Genomic DNA, 13279 nt, shown 5'->3' on the forward strand with positions numbered 1-13279 from the left:
ACAATGTCTAATTAACTCATCTGTAGTAGCCTGTGTTAATTGTACATGTGTATGGGATGATATCTGGATTCACAGGCTATAAAACAATAGGGTTGGCATTTGGGTTTACATATCTCCAGCCCTAACCAAAGGTGGGAAAACCACTATTTTGGGAAAAATGTTAACTAGCTCAAAAGATACCCTGATCAAAGAAGAGAGAATTAAAATCTCTCTCAAACATCCAAACCTCTAGCTCTCTAGTCTGCCCAGTTAATAAAGCCCAAAAAGCAACATATTTCTGTTTAACACAAGGCTGTGTGAAATGGAACAAGTTGACTCCATTCTCTGAAACTTCCTTTTTTTTTTTTTTTAAGTTTATTTATTTATTTTTGAGAGAGGGCATGTGCGTGTGCGTGTGCGTGTACGTTAGCAGTGGAGGTGAGAGAAAGGAAGAGAATCCCAGACAGGCTTCTTGCTCTCAGGGCAGAGAGAGGCCCCAAGGGGGTGCAAAACTTGACCTCACAAACCAGGAGATCCTGACCTGAGCTGAAATCAAGAGACGTTTAACTGACTGAGCCACCCAGGCACCCCAATTCTCTAAACCTCCTTAATTCCCTTTTTAATAAATCTTTTCCTTCCTTCAAATGTCTGTTGGATGTTTGCTTGTGCCAGACACGGTGCTAGGTGCTGACCACAGAATGATGAACAAGGCTGGGAAGGGACAGATGATGAATTAATCAATAAATGAATGCAACATGACCTAAAATACTTATTCAAGTTATAAAAGGATCTCCTGGGCTTCCAGAGATAGGCTCCTAGAATTGCAGCCATTCAGGCCAGGAAAATACTGGATTGGGGAGGGCCAGTAGCAGTGGAGACAATGGGCTCTGGGGCTCCGTAGGAGCCAGGCAAAAGGTGTGTTTCCCCTTTAAGAATCGCGGCCGTAGGGGCGGGGCAGAGCGCTGCTGTGGCCAGGCCCAGGCTGGAGGCCTGACGCGGGAAGAGCCGCCCCTAGGATTGCGCGCGCGTCGCGCGTGGGCGGGACTTGAGTGAGCCCGCATGGCTGGCTCGGGCCCCGGATGAGGAAGTGCGGGGTGGGGGGGCGAGGAGGAAGAAGACCATAGAGACGAAGAGGCGGCGGTGGCTGGAGCGGCCCCGGGCTCTCTCTGCTCGGTAGGCTCAGGTAGCTTTGGCGGCGACCGGGCTGCAGCTGCAAAGGCCGGGCTGGCGGGGCGAGCGCGGGCCGCGGAGCAGGCCTCAGGGTAAGAGGCCGGGGGCGGGAAGGCTTCGGGCGTAGCCGCCCCGCCCCACACCACCCTGAGGGGACCCTCCGCCGGGTGTTGCAGGCTGAGGGGGAGCCCGGGCCCCCCTCCCTCTTGGGGCGCCGGAGGGAACGGAGGCTGCTCTGCGGGCGGCGGAACGACCCGGGGAGAGGGAGGAGACCAGGCCCCGCGTCGCGAGGGGGAAACGGCTTCTCCGAGTCATGGCTCCGACGGGGGAAAGATACTCCTCTTCAACCTCGATACGGCGGGGGACCCCCAACTTCTCGAGGAGGGCTACGCCCCTTGTCGTGGGCGTACGCTCTTCCCCAGCTCCTGTGCGTTTGTCAGCGGTGCGAGACCCGCTCCTGGGGTGCGAGAGGGCGATTCTAAACTTATTTTAATAAGGAGGGGTAGTACGTAACCCCGAACAAGACCTTTCCCTCGGTTTGGTCAGCGCTCCCCAGGTGAAGAAGGAGACTCAAGTTGCCTAAAAGTGTTAGAGGGAGGGGGGGGGGGTCTTCCTTTCCTGTAAAAGAGAGACTTACCTTCCTTCTTTTATTTTTCACCTCTACCCCTAGATATAAAGATGAAGACCCTGAGTTTATTTATGGTATTAGAAATCAGTCTTTCTCCCCTCCCCCAGTAATGTCCACAAGACTCTTCCCTGAAGTCTCTTGGTGTGCAATGAGCTTTCCCTTGCACAGTTAAGAGCATGGCGTCTGGAATGTGGTAGTTGTTAGTCTGTCTCCCACTTCCCATCCTTGTGACCTTGGCTAATTGCTTAACCTTTCGGAGTCTCAGTTAGCCTATCTCTAATTTGGGTCCTCTTTGTAAAGCATTGTCTTGAGGGCTAAGGGAGAATTTGTATAAGCGCTTAGTACATAGTAAGCTTTTGGTAAATTGTTGCTATTTACTCTTACTAAAGAAAACTAGTATCTTTTATAGAGACCCAGATTTTTCCATGCATGCCTCCTCCCGTTCCCACCCCCACATCACAGGTGTTAACTCATCCTTTCTCACTGGAAAGGAGACTTTTCCCCACCCTGGGGTGGAGAAAGAGGCACTTCTCCCTTTAAATCCTTCCATGCTCCCCAAATTAACAAAGAGAGTCTCAGAATAATCAGGAGAAAAGACTTTTTGGAAACAGGTCTGTACTGAAAGAAGGAGAGAGAATTGATACCAAAAGCCAGCCTTCCCTTTGTCCACAGAAGCTATCACTTCTTCCTGACTGGTTAGCGATGTCGTCTCCCACTCCCCCTACCTGCTGTAGTGATTAAAAAGCTTCCTGCTATATGCACACCTCCCCCTCCTCAAAGAGGGAGCGTCCAACTTCTTTTCTCTTGCTCTCCCAAGAAAAATAAGACTCTCTACCTTTGAGAGGAGGACTCTTTCCTGCAGTGTATTTAGAATGGCACAGATGGTTTCCTTCTCCTCTTCCTTTGAAAAAGAAATGAAAATTTTTTATGCAGAAAGTCTTTGTCAGAAATCAGGAGCATTTTCGCTGTTTCACTCCCCATGTGGAGACAGAGGGATCCTTTTTGTGCATGCTAATAAAGGAAGGAAAAAGGAAACAGTGCTTGATGCTTTTGAGATTTCCTGCACACTCCATGTTGTAGAGCTGGGCCCTGTTTAGTATATAGACTTCCCTACCCCACTTTCTGTTTGTCTAGAGATCTCGTTAAAAGATTCTTCTTTCTCTGTCCCTCAAGAAGAGGCCCCTTCTCCGAATGCCCTCATGGAGGCATTGGCTACAGTGTCCGAATCTTGGAAAAGAAAGCCCCTTTCTCAAGGTGAAAGGAGTGTTGTGAACTTCTGAGGGACTGATCGATATTGTGAGTATTGTCCCTTGACACGAGTGTGGCAGCGCCCAGTGTTACTAACTGTTCTTCATTTTGAGCAGCCCTTTTACATTGGAATTAAAGGGAGGGGAGACCTTCAGACTCGGGATTATTGGGCCCACGGTTTTCTGTTCTGTTGTTTTCTTTGTTTGATTCTTTTTTCTACGTTTCACTTATTGCTGTAAACTTTGTGCTCCCAGAACTTTTGCATTAGGGAGTGTTTGAACTACTAAAGTGGAAGGGCCACTTTGTCAGGTTTTTAGTGTTATGAAATGTATTCTAACGAGATTGAGAGCCGCGGGGTTAATCTTTCACTGGTAGTTTATTTTCTTTTTTTTCATGTTTTTGTTGTTTGGTGGGATAGGAATTAACACTACTGCTGCCACTAAAGAAGAAAAAGTGTTCCATCTTTTTGTGTGTGTAAAGTGTTTTTAAAGTACCTCTTATGCCCTGAGTACGTGCAGTGGGGCTTAGAACTCTACCACCATTGTTGGTATCTGTAGATCTGTGAAACAGAAAAGTTATTTAGACTCCTGGGATTTTTATGGGCTGCAGGACCCTTTGAGGTTATTTTGTTTGACTTGTTCATTTTACGTGTGAAAAACAAGCCCAGGAGAGTTAAGTGATACATTCAAGGTTGTGCAGCTAGCAGGATAGAGACCCAGGTCTCCCAATTTGGAGACCAACAACTAGACTGCTTCCCGGCTTCACTATTGCATTTGACATTGAAAGGTTTTGAGAGGATTGTTCTCAATTCAAAAACAAAAGAATTTCTAATTTTATTAGGATAACGTTACTGCATACTCCTTATAATTATTGGTCTTTTTTCAGGGATAAATCCATTCCTTAAACAATCGAATTCTCATTTGTGTCACAGTAAAGATGACAAGCCAGTAGCAGCTGGCATGAGTTGTTTGTGAATCTGTGGTTTGTTTTTTGCTTCTGCCTCAAACTAGATAATTACCTAGTGTCCTCACCCAGTAGGTTGGTTATAAGTTGTTAGTAAGGATTAAGCTATAAATCCCTGCCTTCATTTTACAAGTCTGTGTTACTCAGTGTTTCCTCTTACTTCAAGTTTACTTAACACTTTAATGTGAAAACTTTTATAGTTGAGGCAGAGAGCTGATGTTTGGAAAGATAAAGGGATAATACATTTACCAGTTATTTTTTATTCCTATTTGGATCTTGGGAAATAATGTTTAAAATTAAAAAAAAATTTTTTTAATGTTTATATTTATTTAGTTAGTTTTTGAGAGAGTCGGAGAGACGGAGCATGAGCAGGGGAGGGGCAGAGAAAGCGGGAGACAAAGAATCTGAAGCAGTCTCCAGGTTCTGAGCTGTCAGCATAGAGCCCCACTAAGGACTTGAACCCAGGAACGGTGAGATCATGACCTGGACCGAAATCGGACGCTTAACTGACTGAGCCACCTAGGCACCCCTAAAAAAATTTTTTAACTTACCGTTAAAAAAAAAAAAGTACAACAATTTAAGTCAGTTTGATCTCGTCACCCAGGGTAATACTGTTAACATTTGGATTATATTCTTTCAGTTTTCCTATGTGCATATTTTATCAAAATAAGAGAATTCTAATGTTTAGTTTGATAAACTGTCCCAGGCAACTTTCTGTGTAGAGTTAATTTTCTACACCATCATTTTTAATTGTTTCAATGTATTTAGAAATTTAATTTTAAAGAACATGAATGTCTTCTTAAAATATGTCCTTCTGTTTCTGCAGTCTTGTGACATTACCAGTATTTTGATAAATGGCTAGAATGAGAGTTTGATGATGCAAGCTAGTGAGCTGAGAATAATTTTAATCTGCTACTCTAGGCTTGCATCAAAATATTACTTCAACTTTGAGAGTTCCAGCCAAGGCACTCACCTCTTCTGGGTGTCTCAACTGCAGATACTGCTCAGAAACTCAAGGACCCAGGATGGGCCTAGGAGAAAAAGAAAGAAAGTCTGTAAATGCCTGTAAAACAGCCAATGTGCTTAGTTGTTTTACAGGTTGAAAATTTTTAGAATAATATCTCTACCAAACAGAAGTTTCAAGTGATGATGGCATTGTGGTGTTTGGCTTTTGTAAATTGGAAGGTTTTTTGGAGGGGGGTGGGGGGGAACCAAAGCTTTAAAATTCTGTTTTGGCCAAAGCCAGTTTACAGTATAGATGCATGCATAGGAAACATAATAGCATTGTTTTCCTTGAAGAATATCTTGGAGCATTCTGTGTGATTATCAATATTGCCTCTTCATGATACACTGTGTTTATTAGTAAGTGTGTATTTGTGCGTCTTTAATTAGGACCATGGGAATGGAAAGGAGTGGTTATTTGTTGGAGACACTGCAGGAGTGGAGTCTGTGGGCTCCAAGTGCTAATTGAACAAAAGTGGAAGGTCAGATATAGTTGTGTCTGGTGGTTCAAGTGTGAGCTCTAGGATAGTGGGGGTGTTATTACTGAGAAAGGCAACAGTGTAAAAAATAAGCATGTAAGTTTACTGAGAACATTTTATTCATCTTTGTTTCTCGTAGCTGTTTGTGTGTAGTAAGACTCGATTATTCACTGGGTTGAATGGGTTCTATCTTGGACATGTTAAGTTTGGGAGGGTTGCCATCCCTTTTTTTTTTTTTTTAATTCTTTTAAAATGTTTATTTTTAAGAGAGAGAGAGAGAGAGAGAGAGAGAGAGAGAGAGCGAGCATGAGCAGGGGAGGAGCAGAAAGAGAGGGAGACACAGAATCTGAAGCAGGCTCCAGGCCCTGTCAGCACAGAGCCTTATGTAGGGCTCGAACTCACAAACTGAAATCATGAGCCAAAGTTGGACATTTAACCCACTGAGCCACCCTGGTACCCCTAGAGGGGTGCCATCCTTATAAATGAAACATAGGTTAGGAATTTGAGAGATGATGGGGTTGGGGACAGGTATTTTTATTTATTTTTTGTTTAAATTAGCTTTTAGATGTAATTTGCATATCATACAATTCACTAACTTAAATTGTACAGTTTAGTGGTTTTTAGCATAGTCACAGAGGTGTGTAACTATCACTACAATCAATTTCAGAATATTTTTATTGCCCCTGAAAGAAATTTTATTAGCAGTCACTCCCAGTTTTTCCAACTCTCACTAAGCAATTTACTTTCCAACTCCATAGATTTGCCTCCTTTGGACATTTCATATATATGGGATCTTGTAATATATGGTCCTTTGTGGCTGGATTCTTTTACTTATCATAATGTTTTCAAGGTTCATTCATGTTGTATCACAAATCAGTACTTCCATTTCTTTTTATGGTCGAGTAATACCCAGGTGTACAGATTTACCACATTTTGTTTATCCATTCATCAGTTGATGGACGTGAAAGCTATTTCCACTTTTTGGCTATTGTGAATAGTGCTGCTGTGAACATTTGTGTGCTAGTTTTTGTGTGGACTTTTTTTTGCATGTATACCTAGGAGTGGAATTGTTGGGTCATGTGGTCACCTATACTTAAAGTGACAGTTTTGAGTCATCGGCATAGCAGAAGGGCTGCAAGAAAAGGTGAGGTCATCAAAAAAGTGAAGCCTGGAATGGGAGGCATGTCAAGGATTAAACTTTTGAGAACACTCACACCTCAGTGGCAGGCAAGGGCAAGGAGCTCTTGAGCACATGGTAGCAGAGAGACCTATGGAGCTGATCTCCACCAACAAACCTGCTCTTTTACAGTATCCTTTCCTACACTTATTCTTCCAGTCTGTATGTGTTGTGACAGTCAAAACCCGGAGTGTTTGTTGTTGGGAAAGAGAAACTGAACCAAATGAAAATTGAACACCTCCTCTCTTTTTTTAGCATCAAATAGCAATTCTGCTTTAGCTGTTAACCCCCAATACGTACACCAGAATCTAAAGTGCCCCTAGAGGGGTGCCTGGGTGACTCAGTCGGTTGAACATCCGACTTTGGCTCAGGTCATGATCTCGTGGTCTGTGAGTTCGAGCCCTGCGTCAGGCTCTATGCTGACAGCTCAGAGCCTGGAGCCTGCTTTGGATTCTGTGACTCCCTCTCTGCCCCTCCCCTGCTCATGCTCTGGTCTCTCTCTGTCTCTCAAAAAAAAAAAAAAAAAAAGTAAATGTTGAAAAAAAATTTTTTTTAAGTGCCCCTAGAAATATCCAGGAGCTAGAGGAGAAAGGGGAAGGTTGGAGGTCCAAAAATGATTTGTTTTTGTCAGTACCATTTATGAAAGAGTCTCATTTGATTCTCACCATACTCTGGACACAACTGTTTATCTCTCTTTGCTGCCTTTTTGGATTCAAGTTTTTTCATCAGCCCTCCTGTGTTATCTAAATTTGATGGACCAGCAGTCTGATTTCCTGTAATTTCTAGTATTTAAATTAGTAGTATAATGTTGTCTACTTTGATTTGTGGAGAGGATTCCTTCAAAACATTAAGGACACCCAGTGGATGAAAGTGTAAGAATGTAAGTAAACTATCGAACATAGATTGGAAAACCAGGAAAGACAAAATGGTCCAAAATGAAAGGACCTATCATCTGTCCTACCTAAGCCCCCAGCTTCAGTCTTCATAGCACGGGTCAGTGGGCAGGAGGGACCTTCTGTGCAAGGAGGGAGGGTTATATATACCTAGGAATATTCAAGGACCACCAGGTAGGTGCTTCTTGACCTGGAGGCAGAGCAAGTGCCTTTTGTGTAAGCGACATGTGTGGGCTCCCCTGGAAAATCAGGACAGGAATAGAGACAGGGTAAGGAAACTGAGTTGTAAAGATTTATATGGTGTATAGGAGAGTTCCTCCTGCTCAGAAATCTGAATGCGGTCCGTAGAGAGAAGGTGAGACAGTTCGATATTCAAAACAGTCTGGTAGCCTGCAGTGAGTTTTGCTTGTATGTAATATGTGTATTTTGGGAAAAGATGGATGTTAGAAAGTGGTAGGAGTAGAAATCTGTTGTCTTTCTGAAATATCATTTCTTATGGGCCTTTTAGCCAAAGGGATTTGCCACCAATACCTCAGATAAATCCTTGTTCTGAGCTCTTGCTAGAAATTTCTCACCTTTTGTTAGGATTAAGGAGAGCATCAAAAATGAGAGCATGTGGTATCTTACTTGGTTAACCAGTTTCCACCTTGGTTGGGTCAAATTGGGTTTTGTTGTGGAAACTGCACACATTTGGTAAACTAAAATGGAAAAGTTACTAGCCAGGAAACCCTGGTTCCAAGTGTACTGTTCCTTAGCTGTGTGTGTGTGTGTGTGTGTGTGTGTGTGTGTGTGTGTGTGTGCGCGCCTGCATGCATGTGTGTGTGTACACCTGCATGCACGTGTGTGTCGACAACTTTAATGATGTACTACACAAATATACATATTTTAGCAAATAACCCATGTTTCAACTACCCAGTGCAAGAAGTGAAACATTCCCAACACCATGGAAGCCCCTTGAGCATCCCCCACTTTCCTCAGATAATCCTGTAATATTTTAGGCAGGTCACTTTTACCTTATAAGTGTGATGTTAGGCTCTGTAACAGGATGGTGATAGCTGCTCGACTTTGCTCACAGGGTTGGGAGAATCTAAGTGGTGTTTGTGAAAGCACATGGAAAATCTCAAGATGCTGAATACAAGTCAGGATTCTTCTAAAGAGCTGGTTTAGTGGTATCTTGTGCCAGTCTGGGTAGATCAGCTCAAGTTTGGTAAGCAGTAAAGGAATGGAATTCTGTTGTCTCTATATCTTCTTTCATACACAGTTCTTTTGAGGAAAAGTCAGTATACCAAATTGCTCAGAATCCTGCAGTATATATTCATTCAGCAAATATTTACTGAGTACTTTCTGTGTGCCAAGCACCTCTTCCAGGCAGTGGGGATATAGCAATGAACAAAACAGGCAAGGTTCATACCCTGAAAACAAGTAGAAAATCGTCTTTATCTTCTTTACATGAGGTCTGTCCTTGGATGCTTAGACGTGTCTTATTCTCATCTACATTCACTGGCCCTCCAGATTTACACTGAGAATTGTTTATAAGGCAGTATTTGAATTGAGGCTAGGTAGATGTCTATTAAAGATTTAAGGCATTTATTTTTCTACTAATTCACAGCCTTTAAGGAGGATGTTTTGGTGTCAGATGTCGCCAGCATTTGAGGTAGAATTTTTTTTGTCCTTATTTTAGCCAGTTTTAGCTTAAACAACTTTCTTCTACCCTGCAAGGTTTTAAACTTTTATCCCTTCCTTTGATTTGTGTCAGGGTGAACCGTTTGATGTAAAAGACTTGACTCCATAATCTTCCATCTGCCCTAATGCTGTCATCCGGAGTAGAGACTCAGCCAGTTCCACTTGATTCCTCCATGTCTGCCGTGGTACAGGAATTATACTCTGAACTCCCAGTGAGTGTCTCCAAAGAGCTTCATGCTGACCCTGAGCCAAGTGTGATTCCAGATGTAAAACCCGCAGCCTCAAGCTCTCTTATAAGTCAGAGTAGGGCAGTGCCCTTGGAGCTGCAGAGGACTTGTGCAGAAAGTTGTTGTGAAGAAACTTCTGGCACCTTGGATCATGGGGGTGAGCCTGGGCGGTGTGGGCTGGTGGACACCACAGCAGGAGGTTCTGTGGCTTCTGGGATCTTGGATAGGGAAGAGAAAACCAAGAGCATGGAGCTAAAGGTCTTCAGAAATCAAGGGGACCAGGCGGAAATTATAAGAGACCCCTGTGAGGGAGCAAAGGAAGACCCACATCAACATTCCACAGCTGCTGAAGAAAAGATCAGCCCAAGTCAGGTAAGACATGACATCTAAATTCAGAAGAGTTGAGTTTTAATGACAGCTTTCCAGAATAATACTTCACATAATAAAGGACAGATGCTGACAGGTAGCTTATGATTTGTTCTGGAAACACTTCCAAAATGTTGATTTTGATGTTAACTTTCTTTTGATAATTTTTAAAAACATTTGTGTCACAGCAGACACTTGAAGAGAGGAGGAAGTGCTTACCTAAAGAAAAAATGTCACTTCTCTGAAGCAGCCATCATATGTGGAATGTTGAGTCTCTGTGATAGTCATGTGATATTTCTGCATTTGATTTTAAGAAACGATAGATACTCATTCCTTAAGTTTTGGTAGTATCATGAATAGGGTGGAGTGACATGTCACAGAGAGATCTCTGAGGGAGTCTGCTTCATAGGATGGATACCCTAGAGGAATCTCCGTATTTCAGGAGCTGGTGCTTAGCTTTGCAGGTCTAGAAACTTGACTTTTGTTTTTTGTTATATTAGAGGTGATGGTCTCCAAAGGACTGACCCATGTTGATCTACTTCATGAGAGACTAAAGTATAAATCACAAAGTCAGTTGTTTAATTCACAGTGAAAAGGGGAATCATTACTTGGTAGGAATGGTCACACTGGCTGGTCAGTATGTCTTCTCCCTGTAGGCAAGATCAAATTTCTTTATGTAAGTGTGAAATTAGAGTAATAGGGGTTAGGTAGGTAAGACTAATGATTAGCAAGCTGTGATAGTCTGAGGAACCCAGGTTCCTGTAAGACTATACCTGTCAAGTACACTAGAAAATTTACTTTCTCCTCTGGATGGTGCCTTAGACCAGGGCTCAGACAACTTTTTGTCTGTACGGGGCCGTATAGTAAATATTTTAGACTTTGCAGGTCATAAGGTCTCTGTCAAAACTACTCAACTCTGCCCTTGTGGCATGAAAGCAGACATAGACAATATAAAAATGAATGAGTATCTGTATTTCAGTAAACCTTTTTTATGAGCACAGAATCTGGCCCATGGGCTGTAGTTTGCCAGCCCTTGCTGTAGACCCACAAATAAATTCATATTCTTTGGGTTTTCTGGGCTAGGCTCCATTTCCCACCTTATAAATACATCATTTCTTTACACAGGTTACAGAGCAATTGATTGTTGTTAGTAGGCTTCATATATTGACCAAAGTTAGGAACAGATTAATCTTTTCAGGTAGCAATAATTAAGTAACATCGGATTTTATGCTATGATGTCCTAACCTTAAAAATAGAAGTGAGGTAACAGATTGAGGATCTAAAAGTTTCTTGATCTGGTGGGCTCAGTCTAACAAGGTAAAAATTTTTTGTAATTTACTGAAATTTTCATGTAATATTTGGTGTAAAATAAAAAATAGGTATACATATGTGCCTTCCAATCTAAGAAAATTACTGTCCTTTCTCCTTCTCAGCTCCACCAGAGATAAATACAATTTTGATTTACATAAACCAAAATGAAACTTAATAGATATAAATGTAAGATTTTCTACTTTGTTCCAAAAAGTGAGCTTCACAAGTGGGGGGAAAAAAGCAGAAGTGTCTTTGGAGAAACAAAAGACCTATAGGTTTTAGCTAGTTCATTACAATTGACTTTGTGGAATGGCCATCCAGAAAAGCCAGTTTGCTCTTAATTTAGCACATTAACAGAAATGTATTACCTGGACTTGAGAGGTAGCAGTTGTATGCTGTTGTGTGCTAGCTAGCCTGTAGCTAGAGTATCATACTTAGAGTCCCCTCTCCTCCCAGCACTCAGATGACCTCAAGATGCCTCTGGGGTTAGGGAGGCCAGAGGGGAAGGAAGGAATTATCAGTATTGGCATCACTGGCTGAAGCGGGGTCCTATCTCCTCATCCCCATGCTGAGCCTGGTGTTATATGTCTCATGTGTAGAAGGAGTATAGAAAACCAGGAATGCATTCCTGATAAAGAATTCACACTAATGACAAAACCTGAAAATACAACATTGGAAGCCAGTTGCTTGGGTATGTCCTATGAAAAAAGAATCAAGAGAAGCCTTCAAGAATTTGGAGAACTGTTGGGGCGCCTGGGTGGCTCAGTTGGTTAAGCATCCGACTTCGGCTCAGGTCATGATCTTGCGGTTTGTGGGTTTGAGCGCCATGTTGGGCTCTGTGCTGACAGCTTAGAGCCTGGAGCCTGCTTCAGATTCTGTGTCTCCCTCTCTCTCTGCTCCTCCCCTGCTCGCTCGCTGTCTCTCTCACACAAAAATAAACATTAAAAAAAATTTTTTTTTTTTAAAGAAAGTCTGAATGAATGCTGTGGACCTCTCAGGAAAGCAGCCTACTGTTTGAGAAAGTTTGCAGAGACCAGACATCCTTGGACCTCAAGAATTCTTGGTAGATTGGCAAAACACCACAAACAGAACACAACTGGTGAATTGGGAGAACATATTTGCAACATGTATCACAGATAAAGGGCTTATCTAATATATAAAGAACTCCTTTTTCCTTTTTAAGATTTGTTTATCCTTTTTTTAAAATTCATTTATTTATTTTGAGAGAGAGCACAAGTGGGGAAGGGGAAGGAGCGGGGGTGGTGGTAGAGAGTCCCAAGCAGGCTCTGCACCACCAACACAGTCTAGTGTGGGGCAAACCCACAAACCGCGAGATCATGACCTGAGCCGAAGTCAGATGCATACCCGAGTAAGCCACCCAGGTGCCTCTTAAGATTAAAAAAAAATTTTTTTAATGTTTATTTCTATTTGAGAGAGAGAGGGAGACAATCTGAAGCAGGCTCCAGACTCTGAGCTGTCAACACAGAGCCCGACATGGGGCTCGAACTCACAAGCTGTGAGATCATGATCATGACCTGAGCCAAAGTCGACACTTAAATGACTGAGCCACTCAGGCGCCCCAAGATTTTATTTTTAATTAATCTCTACACCCACGTGGGATTCAAACTTAGAACCCCAAGATCAAGAGTCCCGTACTCTGCTCACTGAGCCAGCTAGGTACCCTACTAATGTATAAAGAACTTGGTAGATTGAGGAATGGAAAACCCAATAGAAAAATGAAGGAAAGACTTGAATAGATGATTCATTGTGTGTGTGCATGCATGTATGTGTTCTGAAACACATGAAGAGTTGGTCAACCTCACTTATAATTAGAGAAATGCAAATTTAAGCAATCAAAATACCACTTTTTACTTATCAGAGAAGATGAAAAATTGTGGAGACATATCTGGTTGGCAAGGTTGTGAGGGAATAGTGTTCTCACATATTTGCTGGTGGGAATGCATACTGATTACAACCTTTCAGAAGAGGAATTTGGCTGCACCTAACCAGAATGTATATGCTCTGACCTGTTGACCCAGCACTCTTATTTCTAGGAATCTACCCCAAATATACACCTCCAAAACTGCAGAAATATATATACCAAAAGTTATTTTTTACAGTATTGTTTATTACTGCAAAATGTTTGAAGCAAC

At 42.4% G+C, this 13279-nt stretch overlaps 1 protein-coding gene across 17 annotated transcripts in view; it reads left to right on the forward strand.

The window, feature by feature from the left end:
- The first annotated feature begins 1086 nt into the window (after positions 1-1086).
- Positions 1087-13279, forward strand: part of PRR14L (proline rich 14 like) — a 57724-nt gene continuing 45531 nt past the window's right edge. For 7 of the 17 annotated variants that reach the window (XM_045042377.1, XM_045042383.1, XM_023241555.2 and 4 more), the window contains exons 1-3: positions 1088-1241; positions 2951-3073; positions 9296-9821. In XM_045042377.1, coding sequence (XP_044898312.1) covers positions 9348-9821 — 474 coding nt within the window. In that variant the 5' untranslated portion in view covers positions 1088-1241; positions 2951-3073; positions 9296-9347. Of the gene's footprint in view, positions 1242-1264; positions 1577-1686; positions 1706-2950; positions 3074-9148; positions 9194-9295; positions 9822-13279 lie in introns of those variants that run through there. The other 10 variants (XM_045042378.1, XM_045042379.1, XM_045042381.1 and 7 more) reach the window with 10 other exon arrangements.

The sequence above is a fragment of the Felis catus genome, chromosome D3 (genome assembly GCF_018350175.1).
Source record: "Felis catus isolate Fca126 chromosome D3, F.catus_Fca126_mat1.0, whole genome shotgun sequence".
NCBI lineage: Eukaryota > Metazoa > Chordata > Mammalia > Carnivora > Felidae > Felis > Felis catus.